This window comes from Rousettus aegyptiacus, unplaced genomic scaffold, assembly GCF_014176215.1.
Source record: "Rousettus aegyptiacus isolate mRouAeg1 unplaced genomic scaffold, mRouAeg1.p scaffold_m13_p_16, whole genome shotgun sequence".
Classification (NCBI taxonomy): domain Eukaryota; kingdom Metazoa; phylum Chordata; class Mammalia; order Chiroptera; family Pteropodidae; genus Rousettus; species Rousettus aegyptiacus.
Window position 1 is genome coordinate 41072973 of NW_023416291.1, and position 11523 is coordinate 41084495.

Below are 11523 nucleotides of genomic sequence, written 5' to 3' on the forward strand. Positions count from 1 at the left end.
GGCAGCCTGAAACCCCTCGCTGCGACTAGGATCCCCTCGTCCAGCCCCTGCTTCCGAACTGTCCTGTCCCGTCTAAATGAAGCCCCCATACCCCTCTCTCTTAGCTGACCTTTCTGTCTGGAGACTCCCAGATCTTTCCAATTTCAGGTGGGAAAATTGAGACTCATAAAGGGCACAAGGTTACAAGGCAAATGGAGGGGAGTCAGAAATGAGATTTGGAACCACAGCTGTATGATTCCAAGTCCTGGAAATTTATTCGTTAAACCATTGAACAGAAGTCTTGGCCCTCTGGGTAATTAGGGAATTGGAGTTTCCCAGATCGGCCACTTTAACCGGTAACTCTGTGTTCCCAGCTGGAATCAGAAAGCCAGGGTTCAAATGCAATGTTTGCCCTTTACAGATATGTGACCTTGGGCAAGTTGCTTTCTTGAGACTCCCATTTATTTCTCTATGAAATTAATCCTCTCATCGGTTCTCTATGCAGGTAAAATAGCACGGTAATCGCTCAATAGTTTATTGGCATTATTGTACTGGTGTAGTATTATATTAGTTTGCTAAATGTCGGTGCAAGTAGGATGGACTTCAGAGGATGGGGGTTCAGAACACAGGGCTTGCCCACTCCCATCTCCTGGAATTTGTGGCCAGAGCTGGATTAGGTCCAGCCACCCACTCCTGCCCACTTGGAGTGCTCCTGAGAGACAAGTTTATTCTTGCAGCAAACGCTCCCTCTTACCAAAGCTGGGAGATGCTGGGGTGCCTACAGGAACTCAGCCCCGAACCTGGCTCTTGAGGGGCCCCTAGGCTCCCATGTGGGGCAGAGTTGGGCCCCGAAGAGGGACTAACTGAAAAGGATTTTTAAAAGATGAATAGGGAGTACCAGGCAGGGGAGGGCGTGTCTGAAGTTTAGGATGCGTGTGTGTGTGTGTGTGTGTGTCTGTGTGTGTCTGTGTGTGTGTTGACGGATTCACGTGCCTACCTAAGGAGCTGAATATTTTCCTTGGGACAATGGGGAGCCATAGAGGGTGTGTGAAAAAGGAAGGGGCTCAGATCTGAATATTAGAAAAATTCTTCTAGAGTCCAAATGAGGGGATTGCCAAGGGCAAGCTTGCATTCTATGAGTTTTACAGATTAAGAAACTGGATCCCGGAGAGGAGCAGAGCTCATACGAAGGACATCCAGCTAACTCAAACTCAGGTCTCTTGGGCTCATTACCAAGGGGCGGAAACTTGGCTGGGGCGAGGAAAGCTGCCATCCAGCTGTGTGCCATCTGCCGGGCTCCCGCTGGAGGTGGGAGGATCAACCAGCCGTTTCCTGCAGCTGCCACCAGCTGTGCACGGCCACCCCAGCGCACCCTCTGTCGGTAGGCAGAAGGAACTACAACCCCCAGCGGACCCCGGGATATAATGCTTGTACACACGCGCAGAAACTGCTGTTCGCTGGCCTCTCTAGGTCCACAAGAGGAACTACACTCCTCTTAAGGTATGGCCTCTCACGCCTGTGGTGCGCAGGCGTAGAACTACAACTCCAGGAGGCCCCCGCGGCAATGTGGGCTTCTCTGTAGAAAACTACATTTCCCAGAAGTCTCTGTTCCACAGCTGCGTAGCCTATGGGTTTCGAAATAGTTGTCGCGGGCGACGGCGGCGTGACCCGTGGCTAAACATGGCTCTGGTGGGCAGATCTCCGAGTTGTCTCTTGGGTCGCGTTAATAGGTCGGCAGCGCTACTTGATGTTAGGTGAGTCCTCAGGGGGACCCCTCCCCCAAATCTGGAAATTAAGTGGTGTCGGGGGCCGGCACCAGCTGTTTACCGGCCACATGACTTGCGGGTACCTTGCGCACTTACAGAGCGCCTTTTGCAGCAAGACTCTGTCCGGGCAGGGATGGAGAAACTGTCGCTCAGAGAGGTTGAGCGCCAAGCTAAAGTCGCACAACAACCCTTCTGACCTTTCTCGCCGTCTCTGCCCCCGCAGGTGGCTTCAACCCCAGACCTGGCTGGGGCTTCTCGACTCCTGGGGTCTCCCTGCTACGCAGCCGAACCGCGGCAAGGCTCGCGGGAACGAGTACCAGCCGAGCAACATCAAACGCAAGCACAAGCACGGCTGGATCAAGCGCTTGAGCACGCCAGCCGGCGTCCAGGTCATCCTTCGCCGCATGCTCAAGGGCCGCAAATCACTGAGCCACTGAGTGCGACGCTGCTGATGGGACCTCCATTAAAGCATTTCCCTCGCCTCAGACCTGTCTTGCTGCTTTCTGTGGGGAGGTTGGACGACTCAGACATGAATGCTCCTCCAATTGTGGGGTTGACCCAGAGGCAGAAGTCTGGGGGTTAACTGGAAAAGGGAGTGGGAAGTCAGATCTTGGCCAGGTCCCTTTTTACACTTTTGAATTAGGAAGAATTTCACATTTATGGCAACAGCCCACGGAATAGTGCAGTGAGTGAATCTTGTGTACCCACCCAGCTCTGACCACCAATTACCTACAAACCGTTCTGACCCCTCCTGTGTTTTGAAGCAAATCTTAGGCATCTGCTTATTTATTTAAATATTTCAGAATGCATCTCTCCAAGATAAGTGCCCTTTAAAACTTAACCACAAAACTTTCACACCTAAAGAAAGTCAACAATTTCTTAATATCATTAAATGTCTAGTAAATGTTTAAATTTCCACTTGTGTATATATGTCTTAAATTTCACAGGTCTGGAAAGGCTTGTGTGGAGGTGGGAGAGGTTTAAATCCTCTACCTGCCCTTTGGGAATAGGCTGTGTGACCATAAGCAAGACTTTATCCCCCTGAGCCTCCTTTGGCTTTTATAAAATGAGGCGCTGTTTTCCTTTGTTGTGTCTTTGGAGTAATAATACTTACTAGCTTTCACTTAGTAACTTATTCCATACTTTCTATGGGTCCTTTGCTCTCACCAGGCTGTCTGTCACTCTAGGTTTGCGGGGGAGGTGGGAGGGGCGGGGACAGGGCATTGATTTGTACCCTGCCAGTTTGGACACAGCGGAGTCAGGGGTAGGAGGAAGATTGTGAGGGCTATGGGAGTCCAGAGGAGGCGCATGACTTGGCCTTGGGAAGAATGCGGTCAGGGGAGGATTCCTGGAGAAGATAGCAGGGTCTGGGAGCGTCCAAAATGGAAGGGATTAGACAAGGGTCAGGATAAAAGGTGGACGAAGAAGGCCAGCGGTGCCCAAAATTTGGGGCCGAGGAGTTAGGGCTGGATCCTTGGGGCACTGGGAAGCCACGAGAGGTTTTGAACAAGTCTGTCAGTTCGAAGATATTCAAAGAGCTGGTGCTGAAACCTAAGGGTGGGGCTCCTTAGAGGAAACTGGGAGTGTTAACGGTGGGCTCCCACCTTTCGGGGCTGCAGTGGGAACCCAATAAGATACCATATTAAAAAGCGCAGCAAACTTGGAGGAGACCTGCGGAACCTCCTGGAGTTGCGGACTACAAATTCCAAGAGGCTTCGGGGGCGCGGCCTCCCCCGGCTTCCGCGTTTCTCCGCCTCACTGCCTCCAAGTACCAGGCGGAGTTTTGCTCTCTCAACCGAACTTGACCACGAAGGGAGGAGGCGTGGCAACCAATGAGCGCTTGACTCACCCAGATCTGGCCACTGAGAGATCGCAGAGGCCGCATATCCTGGGGTGGGGCTAGGGGGCGGACCAATGACGGGAGGGCGGCGGCGCCATCAGGGTGAGCTGTGCAGTGGCTGGAAGTTACAGTGCGGCGGGGGCTAAGAAGGCGGCTGTGGTGGTGGTGGTGGCGGCGGCTGAGGCGGTAGCTGAGGTGGCGACGGAGGAAACAGAAAATGGTAAGTGCGGCTGCAAGGCCCGTACTCCCCCTCCACTCAACAAAATGGCGCCGCGGGCCCACCCACCGCCAGTAATCTCCGCGACCCCCACCTCCCTGCTCAGCCCCCTCAGGCCTGGCCCCGCCCCTCTTTTCTGACCTATTACCTTCGACCTCCGGGCCCTGCTGTGAGCTTCTTGCTGATTCCGTCCCGGCTCTTCCGACCCCTGACCCATCTAGGATTCCAAGCCCTGACAACTCATTCATTTCCGGGTCTTGATTCCCCCGGAAGTCGCCTGGGGTGGAGATGGGGGTCCCTCGAAACCCCCAGTTCAGGCCCCGTCCCGGGCGCGCTGGGCATGGGCATCTCCTTTTCGGGAGGATTTGGGAGGCCGACCTATAGACGTCGGAGTGGGGGAGGGGGCTTGACATCGTGACATTCGGGGCATTGTCGCCGCTAAAGGAAGTGCGACATCGCGGACTGTCCTGTCCCCCAGAGTCCTGACCCCACCTCCACCACTCGGGGCCCTGACCTGCCCTAATGGGGAGCAACTGCATCTCTCCAGTCCCCAGGTTCTTCCCCTGGTAAATGAGGGTAGTAATAGTCTGGACTTCATAGGGTTGTGATAATTTAGGGAATCGACGTCGTAAAGGGTTTAGGACAGTGAACACTCAACAGATGAGCTGGGTGACTCGGGTCCGGGTGACAGCCTCTCCCATCTGTCTCCTCATCTTGAAGTGGGGATAATGCTACCTGGTAGTTGGAAGGTTGAAATCCCCTTTGGGCCACTTGCTTATCCTGGGATTTGGGTATAGTGATTCTTTGAGGTGTGGCCCCCCCCACCCTTCACTCTTTGGCATGCCCAGGGCTGACAGGGCTGATGGAAGCTTTTGTCAGGACAAGTTAAAACCCCATTATTCCTGGATCCAGGGTCCCAGCCCACAAATCACAGTCCTTTGGCTGTGGTGGAGGATGGGCAAAAAAAGACTTCTGGTCAGGAAGGAGATAGGAAAATGGGTTCCTAGAGTGTGGGTCCCCAAGCATGGGTGTTGCCTTTGATTTATCACTGTATCCTCACTGCCCAGGCCCAGTCCTAGTCCATAAGAGGGTTCTGTTGGCTCTGCCTCTCCAGAATGCATCCTGAATCTGTCCATGGGTCCGCACCCTGGTCCAGGACTGCCACCTCCTGCTTGGAGTCCTGCCTCCACCCTGCCCTCTGGCAATTTGTAAGTCCCCTGGAACCAGAGGGAGCTTTTAAAGATGTAAATCAGATTATAACACTTTCTAATTTATAAAATATTGCAGGGGCTTCTTGTAACCCAGATGAAACTCCAGCTCCTCCCCCATTCCCCTGCTCCCGAGGCTCCTGCCCACTTTTGTGACCTCATATACACCCTCTCCACCCCTCCCTCCACAAGCTCCAGCCACACTGGCCTTGTTTTCATGTCCTCACACTTCATGTCTCTGCCACCCCAGTGCCTTTGCATCTGCTGCTGCTCCCGCTTGGAATGCTCTTCTTCCTGGGAGCATCACCTTCTCAGAGGGCCCTTTCATGACTGTGAGAGGCCCCAACGTCTCTCCTCCCTTGGCACACCACTTCTTTTTCTCATCTTGCTTTGGTTGGTTCACTGGTGGGTTGACCAAAAGGGGACTGGCACACAGATGTTCAGTGAATGTTTACTAGGGCAGTGGATGGCTTCTGGGCCCAGCTGTGGTTAGGATTTGTCTGGCTGAGGTGAAGCTTTCTCTCTCTGAGGCCTTGTTTCCCTGCTTAGCTGACAGGAAGTACAGACCAAACCCTGTCTTTATTCATTTATTAAGCACAAACGTGTTGATGTTAACAGTTACCTTTCAGGGAGCTCTGTACAAAGCTCTCTCCCTGTGTTGCCTTTCTGAGACTCAGAACAGCTCTGGGAGGTGGCCCCTTTGCGACCCCTGGTTCACTAGGGAGGAGGCCAGGCTAGGAGGTTACACAGCCAAAGAGGGGCCCAGCCAGGATTGAGTGTAGGTCTGAGGCTCCTGAACCTCTCACCACTCTCCGCTAACCCAGTGTGAACCCCATCAGGGGCCCATGGTGGAGTTAGTTTTGTCTTGCCCTCTTCTCTCAGGAAGGTGCCAGTCCAGCGAGAGAGGTAGACATGTAAACAGGTGACTTTTTTTGGGGTGTGAGTACAGCTCTGGCAGAAAACCCTAACATGTGGGGAGGGGGTTGAACTGGGTGTGGAGATGAGCTGAGTGTGGAGATTAGCAGGTGTTTCCCACATGGAGGAAGATGGAGCATTCCTGGATGGTGGCACAGTATTGGCTAAAGGTGTGTATGGCAGGAGGCCAGCAAGGACCAAGCCTAGCCAGAGCCGTGGAGGGCTTTGAGCTGGGACAGAAACCTCCCTCCTCATGCTTTAGGTCTCAGGCCCTGCATGTCGCCTCTTGCTGGCCCTTTCTGACCCCCTAGAGCAGCAGACCTTCCCACACTGTCCTGGGCCTCACACAGCATCTCAGGGCACCCTGTTCTCAGGACCACATTGCATTCACTGTGCTGCTTTCGATCCACACTTGTGTTTCCTGCACTGGGTGCTCCTGGGGCCAAGAGCAGGTTTGCTATGTCCCAACCCTCCATGCCTCTGGTGCCCTGGTGTCCTGGTGCTGGGCATGAGCCTACTACATAATGGGGGCCTGAGAAAGCCCGACTAGTGGTATGGAAGCTACAGTCTGGGGCTGAGCTGGGGTGGATTCCTGGGTCAGGGGAGTCAGGGTTGTGGGGCTCTGGCCTGACTCTGGAGCAGTAGGTCACCCAAATGGGAGGGCCACTTTCTGTGTGGGAGCAGGAGACCTGCCTACATTCCAGTGTCCCTGGCTAGCCCATTGCACAGAGGTCTACTGGGGCTCCCCTAGAGGTGAGGATACCTGCTACCACCTATCCCAGAGGGTGGTGACAGATCACCTGAACAGAGGCTTCCTTTAGGGTGTAGCACCAGGCTCAAGCATGGGGATGGACCTCTGCCGAGGTCGGTGGTTAATGTAGCCTGCAGGGGCTCTAAGCCCTTGGATTTCAGACAGAGAAATTGAGGTGGTGGCAGTCCCACAATAGGAGTTTGGCCTCTGAGGTTGGACAAACCTGAATTCAGATAGGCTTCCTCATTTACTTGTTGGAGCTGGATGACCTCGGATGAGTACAGTATGACTTTTTTGGTCTCAGTTTCCTTGTCTTTATGAGGGTGACTCTAGATCAGGAAGCCCCAGGCCCAGGGCAGGCCACATGGGGAACCCCTCCCCCACTCTTCTACTCCAGGCCTGAGGAGAACGAACTGCCCCCAGCAGTTCTGGTGGGAAGTCACTCCCTGCCCCCAGCTCTAGGCCTTGATCCTTGCCCTCACACGCCCAGGCTCTCATGCCTCAGTTTCCCGAGGTGGACACAGCTCCTGTTGGCCTTTATATCCTCATCTTGTGGCTGAGACTCAGTCTCCCCCTCCACTCCCTGCCCCAGAATCAGGGTTCTTCTGCTCTAGAGCCCTTGCCCTTGCTCGTGCAGCTGATGCCAGAGTGTCAGGAACAAACGACTTTCCAGGAGTTGGGCTCCAGATGAATTCTATTGCAGGCTTCCCAGCACCTTGGGGACCTCTAGCACCGACCACCTGCCCAAGACAGCGGGCATTAGGGAGGAGCAGCTTAGCCTGATCCTTCTCAGTGTCTGGCCCCAGGAGGCCTTCTGCCCTCACTGGGTGGCCTTTGGATATGGGGATCTCAGGAGCAGCCCCTGAGCTGACCCCGGTCTATACAGCACTTTATGAAAAGCCCAGCCAACTCTAAAAACCTGACATTGACATATCAAACTTGGATTTCTGAGTTTTCTTGGAGTTAGGAAGCTTAGTTGATCCTTGGCTCCCAGTCCTGTGTCTTGGCAGCCCCTTGTCCCAGCCACCATATCCCCTTTACCTAGGCTCCTGCTTTTCTCCCTTGTTTGTTTATTGTCACACTGACCCCGAGGGTTTTTTAGGGTAGATAAGACTTTCTCTATCGTGTCTCTGTTAAAGGTGGATAAACAGAAACAAGACAGGAATTTTAATAATCAACAAGCACAGAGGGCATGTCTGCAGTTGGATGGCCTGGTCCGACACCCCTCCCTGGTACTCGTTCATTGTGTGACTTTAAACAAGTGACCTGTGTTCTCTCAGCCTCAGTTTCCTCACCTTTCACTGGATTTCAGGGCTGTTGTGCGACCTGCACTTCCCTTGGGGTTGGTTGCTTTTTTTCTGGTGATTACAGTGAGTGTACATCAGGTAGCCAGCTCAAGCATGGGTTCTGGGAAACTTAGGGTGGAGCAGAAAGAAGGAAACCAGAAGTCACTTGGAAGCCCCGCCCACCACCACAGGTGCTCCAGGGCTGGCCCCTGCTGGGTTTCTAACTTACCATCTTCCCTGTCTTTTAGGCAGATTTTTTGAAAGGATTGCCCGTCTACAACAAAAGCAATTTTAGTCGATTTCATGCCGACTCTGTGTGTAAAGCCTCGGTGAGTGCAGGTTCAGGGTGTTATGGGGGGACTGAGGGTGGTGTGTACCCCTCCCCCATCAGCCTTACCAAGAACAGGGGCTGATCTTCAAGCCCAGCCCCACCCAAGATCTGCATACATCTTTCGATCTGTGTTGGAGGGTGGGTACCAAATCCAGTGGTGAGGGGACCCCAGTATACTTATACTTTTAACCCACCTCTTCCTGACCCTCCTGCAGAACCGACGCCCCTCAGTTTACCTGCCCACGCGGGAGTACCCATCTGAACAGAGTAAGTGACCTCTGTCTTTCTTTCCCATCCTGGCTGCTAAGGGGAAGAGCGGGAGGGCGGTGTAGGAGGTGACCTGTGGGATGCTAGTCAGCTCCTAGCTCTTGGGAACAGCGGAAGCCTGGCTTTCTAAACAGCCCTTCTCATCTCCACATGATAGCATCCACATCCAGTCCCGCGGGGGCCGCAGTTGGCCCTCGTCTGTCATCCACTGGCCTTCTCCCTGTCACTCCACATCAAGGCAGGAGTCTCCTGCCAGCTTCATGCCACAGATCCCAAGATGAGTACTATGGGGTGGGAATCCAGCCCAGCCTCAGGTGGGCAGCACTGGAAAAGGTTTCCCAGGTGGAGGGGGCCTGCAGGGAAAGGCCTGGAGCCCACAGAGCAAGAGGTTATTTATTGTGGCCATGGTGTTTTATTTTAACCATGAAAAAGAATCCACGTGGACTCCGCTGGATGGCTTCTGGGGCACAGCTGTGTAGATCTGTGCTCCTGGTTGGCCTGGGAAGACACACGCATGAGCCTATGTGCCGGGTGTCGTCCCCTGCCCCTGGGTGAACACCCTCATGCAGCAGTGGACTTAGCCTGTCTGGGAAGCAGGGTCCCCAGAGCAGTTGGCTCAGGCCCCTGGCAGTGCCTGTGGGCTCAAGAGGGAAAACACTGGGCTTTCTGAAATGTCCTGGGTTGCAGTGCCGACTCGAGTCCCAGAAAGGCCGCCCAAGGCAGAGATGGCCTGGAGGCCAACAAGGGGTGAACACTATCCTGGGAGGGGCAGTGCTGTGCAGATTGGAGGTCGGAGGCTGGGCCACCTGCAGCTGGCTTCTTGCAGCCTCTTCCTGCAACTTTGTCTTTCCTCTTTCCTCCTCAGTCATTGTGACAGAAAAAACAAACATTCTTTTGCGCTACCTACATCAGCAATGGGATAAAAAGGTAAGGCACAGGGGGCTCAGGTATTGGGACTCAGGGAACACAGTGGTGCCCATCATGTGGGCTCTGAGTGGGGAAAAGACATGGGTGGCTGGGAGACTGGGTGTTCGAGTGGGATGTTGAGAGCTGAATAGGAGTTCACCAGACAATCTAAGATGTGAAAGAGCGTTCCAAAGGAGGAAATGGCTGCGCAGAGGCCACAGGGCCCTGGTACTCAGGGATGGGCAGGGACTTGGACTTCTGAGGCCTGGCTCCTGTAGCCTGCAGCCATCATGGCCCTGGTGGCACATGGACTCTAGTGCATGATTACCTGGAATCCATTCAATGATGAAACGTGTGCATGATTAAAATCCAGGGAATACAAGAGGGTGTAGGTACTGTGAAAAGTCACCTCTCCCACCCTTCCCCCAAGAGGCTGCCTTTTTAACACGTTTTATTTTATCAGAAATTTTTATGTGTTGCTTTACAATGCAGTCAAGTTTGTTTTTTCACCTAACATCAAACATAATGACAGCAGCTTGTTCTGAGCAGTGTGGGAGGGGGACCCCATGATGAAGCAACTGCTCAGACAACCCAAGCCCCTGGCCCATGTTGGCCCCTCCACCAGTGGAAAGGTGGTTTTCCAAAACCAGGGCCACTTTGCTCTTCTCTGGCACGGCATGGGCTTTTCCAGGGGCTCATGAGGGCTGTTTGTCCCCTGGCAGGGTGCATTGTTCCTCTGAGCATCTTGGGCCACATGTGGTTTGTTGTGAGCTGTGGTGACTCCTTGCAGTGTCCATCACAGGCCCTCAGCCCCAGGTGCTTGTGGCTTAGCAGGGCAGGTTCAGGTGGTGCGAGGGGCTGCCTAGCCAGGGGCGCTGGGTGTACTACACTGTTCCGGGCCCAGCTCTGTGACCCCTGCAGCAGGATTTTGGGAGATCACTCAAGAGAAGACTCAGTGTCTCCTCTCCTTCCCCTGCCCCGCAGAATGCTGCCAAGAAGAGAGACCAGGAGCAAGTGGACCTCGAGGGTGAGAGCTCGGCACCCCCCCGCAAGGTTGCACGGACCGACAGCCCAGACATGCACGAGGACACTTAAGACTCACACTCCCCCATAGGTGCCTCCTGTCTTGTCTGCTCCTTGCCCGCCCGCCGTGTGTAAGCGCCCTGCCCATCCCGCCGGCCCACCCACACCCCACCATGCACACCACTTCCAACCTCATAGGAGCCGATGTATTTATTTTCCTTGAGTCTTTATTTATGCTGTAAAATGTACCGAGCGATGGTTAAAGGGGACGTCAGACCCAGTAGTGTGATGTTGGTAGATGCTTCTTTAAAAACAACGTTGTTATCCATCCCCTTGCCCCAGATTCCCCTTCTCCTGCCCCCCCAGTCCTCCAAAGAACTAGAGCGTGTCTGAGAGGGTCTAGAGAGGGGCCATGCTTCAGCTGGGCGGCAGATGTGGGGCCCTTCTTTCCACTCCCACCCTCCGGTCCAGCCTTAAAGATTTGGCCTTGAGTTGAGTTCCACCGAAACCTGTTTCATGCTCAGACTCTGCTCTGAGCTGACACCACCAGAAGTCGGCCCTCTCGGATCTTTCTCTTAAGTCATTTTATCATGGACTTGTTCGTGCTCCATGTCCACCCCAATAAAAGGATCTTTCCTATTTGACCTCGAGTCTTTGCTCCACGTGCCTCAGCTCCAGAGGACGGAGCCACTGAGAGTTCTCCCATCATCACCAAGAGGAGCTGAAAGGGGCCCCTAAGCACTGGGGCCCCAGGACCAGCTGGATTCTCTTGTGGGCCTGCTGCAGCCACCTTACTCAGCTAAGACCTACCTGGACCCACCCTTTTGCCTCATCTGTCAACTATCCTTGAGGATTATGACACCCCCAAGAGATGGTCCACGCCACCAAGGATGGAGCTGTGGTAGATGCCATATCCTGGACATTGGCAAGCATGGCGACATGCCCACCAACCACTGTGTAAAACAGCCCAGGTGGCCTGGCTTCACACGCCCCCAGCTTGGAGAGGAGGCACGTGGAGTGCGGCAGAACATAGG

General features: G+C 54.1%; 2 protein-coding genes across 2 annotated transcripts; both read left to right on the forward strand.

The window, feature by feature from the left end:
• The first annotated feature begins 1577 nt into the window (after window positions 1-1577).
• MRPL34 (mitochondrial ribosomal protein L34) lies at window positions 1578-2230 on the forward strand. The gene is made up of 2 exons (XM_016157674.2): window positions 1578-1733; window positions 1969-2230. Exons 1-2 carry the CDS (start codon window positions 1660-1662, stop codon window positions 2180-2182), a joined length of 288 nt encoding a protein of 95 aa, XP_016013160.1. The 5' UTR covers window positions 1578-1659; the 3' UTR covers window positions 2183-2230.
• Window positions 2231-4921: 2691 nt separating this feature from the next.
• On the forward strand, window positions 4922-11133 carry DDA1 (DET1 and DDB1 associated 1). The gene is given in 6 exon segments (XM_016157780.2): window positions 4922-4958; window positions 4961-5010; window positions 8211-8291; window positions 8509-8560; window positions 9426-9487; window positions 10451-11133. Coding segments are annotated over 6 exon segments (378 nt in total). The 5' UTR covers window positions 4922-4936; the 3' UTR covers window positions 10562-11133.
• The last annotated feature ends 390 nt before the right edge of the window (window positions 11134-11523 follow it).